This window comes from Leuresthes tenuis, unplaced genomic scaffold, assembly GCF_036924035.1.
Source record: "Leuresthes tenuis unplaced genomic scaffold, fLeuTen1.0.hap1 SCAF_24, whole genome shotgun sequence".
NCBI classification, from domain to species: Eukaryota; Metazoa; Chordata; class Actinopteri; order Atheriniformes; family Atherinopsidae; genus Leuresthes; species Leuresthes tenuis.
In genome coordinates, this window is record NW_027325378.1 from 18,325,908 (window position 1) to 18,338,439 (window position 12,532).

The 12,532-nt window shown below is 42.2% G+C and overlaps 1 protein-coding gene across 1 annotated transcript in view; it reads right to left on the reverse strand.

The window, feature by feature from the left end:
* abca4a (ATP-binding cassette, sub-family A (ABC1), member 4a) overlaps positions 1-12,390 on the reverse strand; it is a 30,515-nt gene extending 18,125 nt beyond the window's left edge. Inside the window, exons 1-11 of the mRNA XM_072378230.1 lie at positions 12,323-12,390; positions 11,747-11,840; positions 11,489-11,630; positions 11,188-11,327; positions 9,738-9,865; positions 9,162-9,359; positions 6,806-6,895; positions 4,256-4,490; positions 3,852-3,991; positions 1,297-1,413; positions 543-740 (exon numbers count right to left, since the gene is read on the reverse strand). Of these exons, the coding sequence (XP_072234331.1) occupies positions 543-740; positions 1,297-1,413; positions 3,852-3,991; positions 4,256-4,490; positions 6,806-6,895; positions 9,162-9,359; positions 9,738-9,865; positions 11,188-11,327; positions 11,489-11,630; positions 11,747-11,840; positions 12,323-12,388 (1,548 nt within the window). The 5' untranslated portion in view covers positions 12,389-12,390. The remainder of the gene's footprint in view (positions 1-542; positions 741-1,296; positions 1,414-3,851; positions 3,992-4,255; positions 4,491-6,805; positions 6,896-9,161; positions 9,360-9,737; positions 9,866-11,187; positions 11,328-11,488; positions 11,631-11,746; positions 11,841-12,322) is intronic.
* Between the last annotated feature and the right edge of the window lie 142 nt (positions 12,391-12,532).

Sequence of the window (12,532 nt, forward strand, 5' to 3'; positions counted from 1 at the left end):
GCAACCTCGGGTTCAGTGTCTTGTCAAAGGACACTTAGCAAGACAAGTGTCAAACCACAACCTTACAACTGTCAGACGATTGCTCTTCTTAAGTAACCTCAAAATCCACAATGGACTATTTCAAGAGCTGTGAGCTCAAGGCTTTGCCTTGGTGTGCACTCTCTCAGCCTTAAGTAACAGAGAAACTATGTGTGTATGTGTCTCAGAGGTGCAGGGCATGCACTGCAAGTCAAATACCTCACAGAACGAGAAGCAATTGACGGAAGAATAGGCAACAGTTCCTAGAGCAGGAACAGAATGATTCTTAGCTGGTTACAAAATGTATTCAGTGGAAGCTGTCTAACTTCCTGAAGCCAGTGCTACTAAGCACTGACCATCTAAGGTGCAAAAACGCTTTTCCCTTTAGGTCATTTTCGAAACAGTAAAAGAGTGAAATTCAAAAGGATTCCTTTTTTTTTTTTATATCGGTCTAGTGATCCTTTACTGTAATTCCATATACTGATGCACATACTGACTGCTGTCTTTCAGTAAAGCCTACTCACATCCCCGTATTGATTTAGCATCCGAATGACCCTGTCAGTGAGGTTGAATATGTCTCGCCAGTCGAAATTCGGCATGTCGTACGGACGGTCCTCTGGTGGGCCGTTGTGCAGGAAGTTGAGGATGTGTTTGGAAGAGAATGACGCCTCTTCCAGACTCCTGTCAATGAAATCCATCACAGATGGATTGCGGATGGTGTCCTGAAACAAAAGGAAATAGGGTCATTATGTTTATTTCCCTTTTTTTAATGACGAGCAAAAACCCTTTGTATTCGATAATATGTTGCTTAGAAATCATAGGGGCACCATAAATATTACAAGTTGGCCAAGAATAAAATGGAAAACAATGCAATTCCAGAAAAGAAAAACAATACGTTATAATGTTATTTTCATGGAAATGTATTGATGAAACCATCAGGACAGGAGATGAAAAGACTTGTGCTTGTAACACGAAGAAGAAAAGTATGTGCAGTGTTACAAAGAGAGGCCTATCTGGAAAAGTGAAAGAGATGGTATATTATGGTAAGATAAACTTTCATATTCGAGCCGGAAATCCCTGAGACCTCAAAATTAGTCAGGAAAAAGCTCAAGATAAAATAACAACAACATCATTTATCACCTCATTCAAAGGGACATTGTTTGGCATTGGATGTCAGCTGAATGGAAAAAGCAAGCTCGATCATCATCTGCATCTCATGTCTCACTGACAGTAATGCTTTTTTGTGCTATAAGGGGTCCACTCATTCTGTTGTCCTACCCGGATCATCTTGACTTGGACTCCATCTTGGAAAAAGTCCCAGAGCTGAGGAGCCACTTCCTCCCAGGCCTTCCCCATTGTCCTCAGCCTCTCCAGCTCCTCAAACGTGGTGTTTGCCTATAGTAGAGATGTCCATGTGAATATAGGTAAAAGCATGTAGAAACGCGCAAATGCAAACATTTGGTCACATCCAATTTCCAGCAGAATTTATCAAACACCAAATACACACTTGTACACATGAGTCAGACATTCAAACACACACACACAGTCACAGACCTCCTAATCTCCTGCTACATACCATTCCCACATCAAACTCTGTGAAAGCAGGCTTTGCAAAGACAACACACACATTCTCACCCAAAGAATTCCCGCGGGCCTTTACAGATAACCGGCAACAAATGCACTCACTGCCAAATCGTCAAATATTTACTGCACGCTTATCGTTCAAACCATGGATGTGTACAGTGCTTTGTGAGGCGCATACCCAAGGCTGGCTGCTTCAGCATTCAGTCATGTGCAGTGGGGGATAAAAGCACTCAAGAGTACACCCAATTAAACGCCTTCCTCTTGTGTGTGTCTGATTCCGGGTGACAATGGAGACAATGAAGCCGGGGTGACAATGGAGGCCGTTGGTGACAACTGGCTGAATGCATTCAGCCGGCCCAGTGAATCCCAGTAAGGTTCCCACAAGTGAGAGCTTCCTCAGTTCAAAACAGCATGGAAAAGACGAGAAGAGGGGAACTGGATTTCTTTTGGTGATTTGGTCAAAGGGAGCAGGAGCTAAAATGTAGGGGTTTGTGGGCCTTGCTTTGTATTGTTAGTACACACTGTCCTAAATGTAATGCAACAAATAAAATGTTTTTGGGTGCGCTAGCACGGAATCTCAATGCTTCCATTCTGAGAAGTTGAACGTTAATTATTTGATTTGTCTTTTTTTTCCCCTGAAGTTCTTCCGTGCAAAACACCAAAACAATTAGCAACTACACTTCCAACAACCTTTTGAACGAACAAAGTAAGAGCCCACTGATGACAGGAAACAGAAGAGGCCCCCATAGCTTATTATCCACAAGAGCAGTCAAATGAAACACAACAGCATACATTTAAATGCAACAGTCCTCACTTAGAGAACTTAGAAATACGCCGATGCGTGACGTGAGAGCATGACAACCGAGAGCCTATAGAAGCAATGTTTTTGGTCTGGCAATGTAATAAATGACCTCGTGGTCATTACTTTCTTAGTGCTTTAACATCCCATCTGAGGGAAACGGAAAACAAACAGGTCATCAAAGGTCAGGTAGGAGGAAAGACGGCAGTGTGTGTGTTATTATGCGTCTTTAAGGACGGAGCGCTGGTGCTGGCATAACACTGAAAAAGCCATGGCGCCAGTGGACTGTAGCAGTCACCTCAGCCGATCAGCTTGTGCTCTTCCATTGCGACCAAGCCATCCATGACAGCTGCCCCCCTGAGGGGCTTTGACCGACACTTATCTACATCTAGATACAAAGGGCTGGACATGACATGAGGGAAGCTGATCCCCTTTTATGAGAGGAAAAGCATTGTTCACTGCATCAGATTTACTTGCCTTAAAGAAAAACAACGATACGGATGTTGTTAAGAAGCAGAAAGGATCTATCGGTGGTCGTCTGCGATATTGTATTAATTTAGTTATAAGTCAGACAATCAGATATCTTCATAGGTATTGTTCCATATTTGTATATATTCCCTTTGTGGATCTCTCATTCTTACAATCGCAAACACATCCCGATGACTTCTAAGACTTTCCCTGAAGAATTCATAAAATGGAATCAGAAGTTGCAGCTTAGAATGAAGTCACATCAGAGGTGACTGTGTTCAAGTTGGAAGTCAGAAAACCAGAAGGGTTTGCTCAACGTTTTGCTCCCTGACTGGAGTTAGCTAGTATTACTAATCTAAGTTGACAGCCTTATTACCTTCAGTTCTGCACATATAAACATGTCAATGTGTTAAATGATACAGGTTGGACAGCACTATGTGTGCAACTGAATTGAAGAGACAGAAACTGACAGATGTATAATCAAACAATTTGTCACAGCAGCCATGTTGGCTTTTGAGTTCAGGGTTGCTCTGGTTGTGCCTACATCAGGAGTCAGAAAATCCGCTTTGGACGTGGTAATGGTGGGGATCCCGAGTTAAAATGGAGCGCAACACAAGAGTCTACCTTCAAATAGCTACGATGTATTTGAAAGTTTTTACATACATGTTGCAGAGCTATGATCAAACATAAGAACCACCCAAGCTCACAACTATTCATCTTGTGACATTGTGAAACCAAAGTTCGTTTTCCCATAATATGTCGTGATTTCAAGAAAACAAAAGGCTGATTTCTTAAGAAAATAGGATAGATCAACTTTGTTATTATGCGAAAACAAGCTTTGTAAAAAACACCAGAATAATTGACTTGTGATCTCAAAGTAATACTAAAATCTGTAATTAAAGGCAAGGCTGCTCTCGGTTTCTGTCAAATAAATGAATAAGTAAATGAATGATTCATCCACGGTGCGGCTAGTGTTGCTTACATTTCTTATGATCTTCCTAACAGCTGGCGAGTCTGGGGCGTAGAGGATCTGGCCCATCAGCATTGGCTTGACAGAGTTCCACACAATCCTGGTGGCAGGGTTAGACTCCAGTTCTTTCATAAGATCATTGCAGAAAGGAGCTGGAGGGAAGCATTATGAGGGTAATGACCACTGTTGCAATAAAAGCCAAGTGAGACCTTATAACTGCAAATCAAACAGATCGTGTCAAAAATAATTACATAACCAATCATCAGAAATCTCAATGACTTATCACACGGCAAATGAATAATTAGCTTTCCTGTTCATCCCAACGCTCTGTGCATTACAAAGAACATTAGTGGAGAATAATGATGGAAACTGAAACTCTTTATCCACTCTAATACACTAATACATGATCAACTCACTGGTGCTGTCGTCATATGTGTAGTTGCTCTCAGCCCTGCCAATGCCGATACCCAGGAAGGCTTTGTAGTTATTGTCCTCATACCAGTTAAAGGAGGTGACTCGAGAGAAAGCCCCCTCAGTGTAGCCGCATACCAGACTGGAGGCAGCAGCCATCACCTGCCTGAAGGACATATTTTTCTGGAAGAGAGGACTCATGACCCGGAGAAACTCCATGGAGCTACTCCTATGGAAGAACTGTGAAGAGATAAGAGAAAACAGAAGAAACCTTTCTATATGACATTGGGTTAGAATATAGAATTCTTAGTCAAATGTACAACCTTTAGAATACTACCAAGAGGCCTTATGGAAAGTTTTTTTTTAGTGTCTTCCCTGCCCAACAACGCTGTATTTAAAACTATAAACAAATCCAGAATTTGATGCCAGCAACACACTTAAGGAAAGTCGGGAGCGAGGCAAAGAAAGACAAGTTTAGAGAACAAAAAAGTTACAGCGTTCTGGAAGACTCCACATTAATCAGATTAACTGGTGGCAGGTGAGGGTGTCAGGATGGGGTATAAAAGAAGCATCCACAAAAGGATCAGTTTTTCCAGACAAAGATAGGTTGTGTCTCATCACTCAGTACCAGTATCAGTTCAAAAGAACATTTTTCACAGCAGAAAATTGGGAAGAACTTTGGTCTGGCAACATCTACGGTACATGCACATCACTCTAGTAACCTGCAGGTGTGGACTGTGGTCAACTTTTAAACAATGCCTAAACATGATGCGTTGCCAGATTTGACAGTTGCCAGCTTTTCGAAACCACATTCATTTGAATTGACAGGAGAAATATAATACGGATGTTTGTAGTGTTATTTGTGTATTATATTAAACTATTATATAATGTTTCATTTTAATAGGCTTTTGAGTGGTGTTTTAGATAGGCTTTTGCCTCTTTGATGGTAGCTTTTCATTCATATTGTATATTTTAAAAACAAGGTGCATAGTGCTTTACATACAAATATTGACAACTTGGTAAAAAAAAATAAGCAACAACACAAAGGTAATATAAAATATCAATATTGAAGAAAAACGCTTTAAAAAGTTAAACTTAGAAAATAAGAAATAAGGATACAATACAGTACATCGGATAGAATCTTTTGCAGTATTGTCCTTTGAAAACTGAAACATTAACCTAGCTACTACACTTAAAGGCATCTACAGACATCTACAGACTGCAGACATTTAGTTGAACAAGCAAGATACTGTAAGGATTATAAGACTTCTGATAACTGAAGCGCGCGCATGCGCAGCACTGGGTTCTCTTCACACCCTGGAGAAAATGTTGACACCCCCCCCTCCAGCTGTCACTGTATAATTCGCACACTGCGTGCCACCATGATCAGTACACCGCGTGGGCTCAGGAGTTCCTTGGAAAACAGTGCACTGTTACATCCCAGAATTGGACCTCAACCTCAGCGTTTAATGGGCTTTTGGGGAAAAAGTAAAGCAGAGATGGGAAAGAATAATAAATGACAGATTCCTCTTTAACAGCTGAAACAATTGTATCCTCAGTTCAGAAAAATGATGAGAAAGCGTTAAAAGGAAGGGATGATAAGCATGCCTTTAACTCAACCTTATTCCTTGACTGTGTTGCTGGCATCAAGTTTTAATTTAGTTCATGTTTTCTGAATATAATCAATGTTGGTCTCTGAAGATCTTTTCTTTTTAAGTTGTCTCCGTTAAACAAAGTAAGAAAGGTCTTAACAAACAACAGATTGAAGGTTTTCTTCCATTTAGAAAAAGAACTTTCCAACTTCTCTGGAAATTTATTTAGTTGATCACTAAGGAAACTTCAATTTCCATATGCTAAGGCCCTGATCTTTGGAGAATTTGAGGGTACCGTCCTTCTCTGATTTATGATAAGAGGAACAACTGAATTGTTTGAAATCTTCCACTTTGAGCGGGCACTGTCTGCAGCTCTGACGGAGACAACCGTCTCGCCAACAGGATGTCTGGCTGTCGGCCATGGAAACAACAAACAAACATGACAATATTTCCACACAGACATTAATATTAAAAGTGGAGACAGGCGACAATGTAAGAGACAGTTTCAGGCTTAGTTACAACAAACCTTGGTATTTATGCACTTCAAGCAGCTCGTCGAGCAGTGACTAAGCTACAGCTGACTTGATAAAGACATCTCAGTTGCAGATATGCATCGACTTAACATGTGTGACGGAAAAACACACATCATTTAATCATTATCCGTCAGATTAACCTTTGCCTTTGTTGGAGGCTTCACCTGCTGTCTCAGACTTTTTTGCTGTTGCGGTTTGTTTTATTTTCTTCCTCTGTTGGGATGGTCCAACAATGATGAGTTATCTGTTTTCGAGGCTGGGAGGGATTGCTCTGAATTTAGCCTTCCTAATACGCACTAGAAGCTACCCCCCCACCCCACCCCACCGTCTGTTTGCGTAAAAACTCAGGCAAGAGGAAGCAACTGTTTCCTGAGGGCTAAAAATAGGAAGCAGTGAACTTTTGAATGGGAGCTACTGGGCTGGCTCTTACCTCTTGCAGCTTGTCCAAAGTGGCAGAAACGACCCGGACCCAGAAGTGAATGTTAATGCCGTCAGAGTAATTGTCCAAAACACGAGGAAGCTAGGAAAAGACAGAATTATGAAGTCAATCAGTTCTTGGTTATGTTTTTTTATTACCTCTACATGAAAAAAATGTCTTGACACATTTGTATAAATCTATGAGGCTATTAGGTGATAAAATCTATTGCAGACAAACTCTTTGTAGTGGAAAACGTGGGAAAACTGACAGGATCTTTTGTCTGTTCTGTTATTGCTGTCCCTTATCTTCACCTGAGCTCTGCTCTTTTTTTTTTCCGCATCTGCTGGTTTTCCCAAAGAGCTTCCAGAAAGCTCACAAGACAATGGGCTAAAGGTTCAGGAAGCAGCACGAAGCCAAGACACTGAGCTGCCACCAGAAACATCCTTCCTCTTCAGCTCCTCTGTCTCACTGCATGGGCGGGAGACTTCTGATGTCCAGTTGCAATACCCTAAGCCTTGCTGGTCGGTGTCTGTGACTACACCCGATGGGCCGGTGTATACATTTAACAAGACAGTAAGATTGAACACAGAGCGAATATTTGATGCTGAGATGCGTTTGTGCATCTAACACACAAACAATGACGGACGCCAACAGACGCCTACTACTGAGCCCTTGTGGCACAGTTCCATGGGATTATGGATGAAGACGAGGCTGAGGGCTGTCCCTGTTGTTGTCTGTCTTATTGCGGCTCATGTTTACTCTCAGCGTACACTAACTACTAACCACAGCGGTCTCTACACTTAGCTAATAATAGAAAGAGGCTAAGTCAGTCTACTCAGCTAATTCGAACTGTTTTTATAGATTGGTGACATCACCATTGCCTATTTGGGCTGCAGCACACTCTTAATTTAGCCTCTTGTACATAAATAATTAATTTACTCACAGTGATTACCTTTGTCTAGGGTTAAGATACTTATCAATACAATCCAGCTAAAAAGAGAGAGCGTGATCGGAAAAGACACATTGAAAATTAGTCAAATTAGTCTTTTTGATCGTGAGGGGTTTTTTTTTTCCTCTTTCTACAAGAAGATTAACGGCTTGTTTATTTTGTGTTGTCCTGAGAAACATCTGCTCCACCCTATGAGCCAGAGCTCCTATGAAAATACCAACAACTGTTTGTCCATTGTCCAAAAGCACGAGGGGACTTTGCACTGAGCTTAACGATTGTGACGATGCAGTGAAAGAAATAACTGAGTCGTAATAATTCAGAGCACGTGAATCAGCTTTGTTAAAACATACTTGATAAATAAGTTGCTGTAATTAGAATTGCAGTTACTTGATAAAGATCCTGAAAATACAATTTGTTACACCTTCTTTTTCCTTTTCAGGGTATGTGCTGGTGACAATATTAAGTCATGTGAAGAAGCAAATACACCTTCTCTGGCTTCTAAGGCTTTGGATATCAGACGTATTTGGTGTGAGGCGTTTGTTTGCTGGGGTGTGTTTGGTTTTTGCCAAAGAAGCAGCGAGCCATGCAGGGTGTCTCCTGCCTGTCGCCCAAAGGCAGCAGGGATGGATGGATAATAAACGGATGGATGGTGCTGTGCATCATAACCGTGCATTGATCCAGAAGTCTAAAGTGTGCTGTGAGAGACAAGACTTTCTGTCATAAACTTCAACACTTTGAGGTGTGACGAATGAACTTGAACGACGGACGAACGAATGATCGGTTGATCAAGTGCATTTGATCACAGCAGCGCTTGGCTGCTACGTACTTTTTCACTCCCTGATTCTGCATTTATGCTTCGTTCCTGTTGAATAAATAACGGTGGCTGTATTAACCGCGGTGTAAGACATCTTATTAACTATGCACAGATGCATGAAACCTTAGCAGTGAAAAAAGGTGCGCGTTGTTTTTGGATAAATACTTTACTAAAACGTGCAGTTTGGCCAAAAATAAACTCCTACTGCTTTTGTTTACTGACTATTTTACTAAGTCAGATGTTGCAAAATCCCACAACTTAACTGAGTCATTCAGCCAGCACTCGGCTCAAATCTCTCTTGCTCCACTGAAGACCTTTACGAATGAGCCCCAGGCAACATTTCTAAGTGTAAACCTTAATGCTTTAACTGGTGTTCCAAATACAGTTAACACAGAATGGAGTTTAGATTGTGCAGATGTGAATTGGTCATTAAGTTGGTGAAACCTCTATTGGCATGTATTCTCAATTTAGAAGGGGTGAGTTTTACTGATCCAAAAAAGAAAAACAGACAGAAAAAAAAAAAAAAGAAAGCCATTACACGCTCCCAACACTCAGTTTATACTGTCATAAATACCAGCCCTTTAAGCTCGAGAACCAGCACTGACCAGCTTGAAAAGTTTGAAAAAGTCGACATTGGCATAGAATTTGTCCTCGATGATCTGCAGCCGCTGTGGGGTCAGGATGCACATGGCGTTGCGGACGGCGTAGAGGCCTCTGCGGCTGGGGAAAACTAGGAATCGCTCCAGCAGGTTCAGGCTGCAGGCAATGTCTTTTAAATGCAAGTCTGGGACCCCGAAGGCAAACTGAAAAAAGTGGACAGGAGCTGGAAGTGGGTTAGCTGATCTAAAGAACTGACTTAATGAATTAATGGATTCTACTGTCATTGCACTGTTGGGTGCTGTGTTGAGTTTTTCCCTCTCATTCCTGACTCAGATGGCTCTGTTATTCAAAGTTTGTGTTCCTGTGTGATGCTGTGGTTCATTTGTGCTTATTGTCAGAGCCAATAAAGTGGCTGTTTGAAGAGGACTTGCTTGGCAAAAACTTCCGGTCCACAACATGTGTTTTGGTCTCCAGATTAAAATGGCATTCGTTTATGAATGTTAGATATAAATACGTAAGGTGTATCCTTGTCTTTGTGTGTATTTTTGTGCTTTTATGCGTGAATGGAAGTGCCCGTGTACCTGTTCAGGCCTGATTTGGGCATTCACTAGATGATACACCACAGACTCGGTCAGAGGAATGTCTCTCAGCAGGAATGACGTCAGCGTCTCATCTTCCTTCAGGATAGTCTCCACCTTAACTCCTCGACCTGCAGAGACACACAGAGTCGGCTCCTGTGGTGGAAAAGTACTGTGAACCTATGCCCTTCGTTAATTTCAACCCATGTGCCGTTGGCTTTGATTGACATTGATTGTTTTCCTTTCGAGTCATGCAGTGGAAAAACTGGTTAAGTCGGGAAAAACAAAAATCAGGATCGTCGCTGATGTGTTTCAAAACGAGTTGTAACGAGCAGGCTTCATTAACAGAAAAGGAGTGCAGGGATACAGACTTCCCGTCTCTGGGCCGCCTCTTTACTTCCAGCTGCCTGCCTGCACTTGAATAAAGTTTATTTTGCAACACAAAGTGGAGTTTTGGCTTCTATCCAGGATATGTCCTTGATGAATTTGCCTGGTGATGCAGCTGTTCCAAACAACATACAATGTAAAAGCAAGTAAGGACACGAATCTGAGAAATTCATTGATTTCCAAAGACACGGAGCCCCGCACATCACACAGACAGGCCTTTTCTTTCTCTTTTTTTTCCCTTGAGCTGTGCCAAACACCATTCTTTTTGTCTAACATGAGCAGTCATGAGTGGAAGTCATCAGTAGCATAAGCTTGTTCTCATGATAATTCAGGTCTCTTTCTCGGGGCTCATGGGAACTTGGAAGGAATGTGGATGCGTATCTCTGTTAGTCCATCTACATATTTCTCCATGAGAGTGGCAGCACAGAGAGCAGCCAGACATAATCATGCACAGGCCGGAATGCGCCCCATGTCACTCCGCTCCCATCATAAAGGTTTATTTTGCCAGCAGGGAAGCATGTTGTATATACAAAATATTGTCCATGTATACACGAACAGGGAACACACAGTACAATGTCCCTTAAGAAGTGAGGAGTGCATGTAGAGTGGATTGATGGCACCCATATGTAAAAAAAGGAAAAGAAGAAAAGGAAACAAGATGCTCGTGGCAAAACTAAGCAGCTTACATTAAGTTCCTGTCTTAAGCCCATGTGATATAATGGTTTTACACAGTCCAGACACAGATAAGACAGCTGAGAAATTATTTGAAGTGTGACTCAGGCTGGGATGCGCTTTTTGGTCCGATGATTTGGACTTCTGAAACATGAAGCTCAATTTCTTTTTAAAATCTTATATCATTTTAATACGTTTACAAAATAAATAAGCAGATAATGCGTTTGTAAGTACCAGAAGATTTGTCCCAGCTTACAACTCAAGTTAAGCACACTTTTGTCCAGCTGCAACACCTGCTCCGATGAAAGAGCTCCCCAGAATAACTGCCCTTAAGTTGGCCCTCTTTTGACGGCGATGTTTTTGCAGGATGTTGACGAAAGTCTGGAGCACTGACCTGAGACCTTTTCAGGATGAGTGCGCAAAGTGTCCATAAAGTTGCTCATGACGTTCATTTCCCTCCAGAGGCGACCGACCTGCAGAAACTCCGGGTCATTGAAGAGAAGCTCCTCGGCGTCAGAATAGAGCCGTGCCAGTCTGAGGAGAAATCTTAATGAGGACAAACACACTACACAACGTGGAAGCTAAATATATCCTCTGCCTTTTTCTTTCTTTTTTTTAAGCTGATATCAAATATTTCATGGGGATTCTGCACTCTTTCTGGATTAAAACTCTTGCTTGCTGTGGGTGATGCTCACATAGAGTTGTTGTAGTTGGACACCAGGCCTGGAGATTCCCCACGGGTGGGGTATTGAAAACAAGGGTTGTTGGCGTTACAGAATATTCCCTGGATCCATGGCAGGACACCAGTCGAAGGCATGGCCTTGTTGGGGAAGTGACCTGAGAGTAAAGAGAGGAATCTTCTGCTTCACACCAGTTTTTAACTGGAAAAAAAAAAGACTCTGTGTGGGAGTAAGATATCAGGGAGTTGCTCTGGTGAGGAGCTGTTTGCTCACATTCATGCTGACGGTAGAGTGGATTCACTCTTCTGAGCCACACCAGTCCCATGAACAGCATGACGGGCCACATGATCTCCATGAAGAAACGTACCTGTTTAAAACGACACAAACTTTCTAAATGAGCATTTCCCCTTCCAAACGGCTGATTTCAGTGGGTGTGAGATGTTCTTAAACAAAAACGTTGGCAGTGGGCCGATAATGCTTCAGCGCACTGTTCTAAGTCAAGAAAAACAGCCTTATTTGTGTCTATGTTGACACCGATTTGGGCGCGGCAGTCTCATGGGCGTGCAATACGCTGCAATTCAGATCTCACACATTCCATATCATACAAACTACACAACAGAGAGAATGTTAGTCCAAGTGGTGAAAAAAGGCTGGATGAAAGCTACATGTTAAAACACTGAGGAAAATATCCCACCAGTTAGACACAACTGCAGCTTTCAGTAGCAGTTTCATACAAACTTCAGTAGAAGTTTTCATAGAAACTAAATCTGACGTGCATCAGATGATGAAATTGCACAGCATTCCCTGATCTAAACTCTGCCAAATAACTGATAGATGAGAACATATTACCCTCTGCCTCCTGCGGATGGTCCAGTTCTTCCACAGCAGGAGTCTGACCTGTTCTCCTGACCCCATGATGCCTCCTCTTCACCCCCGCGGGGGGCTGGCTCCAGCCGACAGACCTGTATTCGATCAGTCCGTGACAACCTTCAATCTTTTTATTGGCACAAATCTGCCTGCCCATTCATCTGGTGAAAGCTGCAAGTGAAAGCTAGCGGT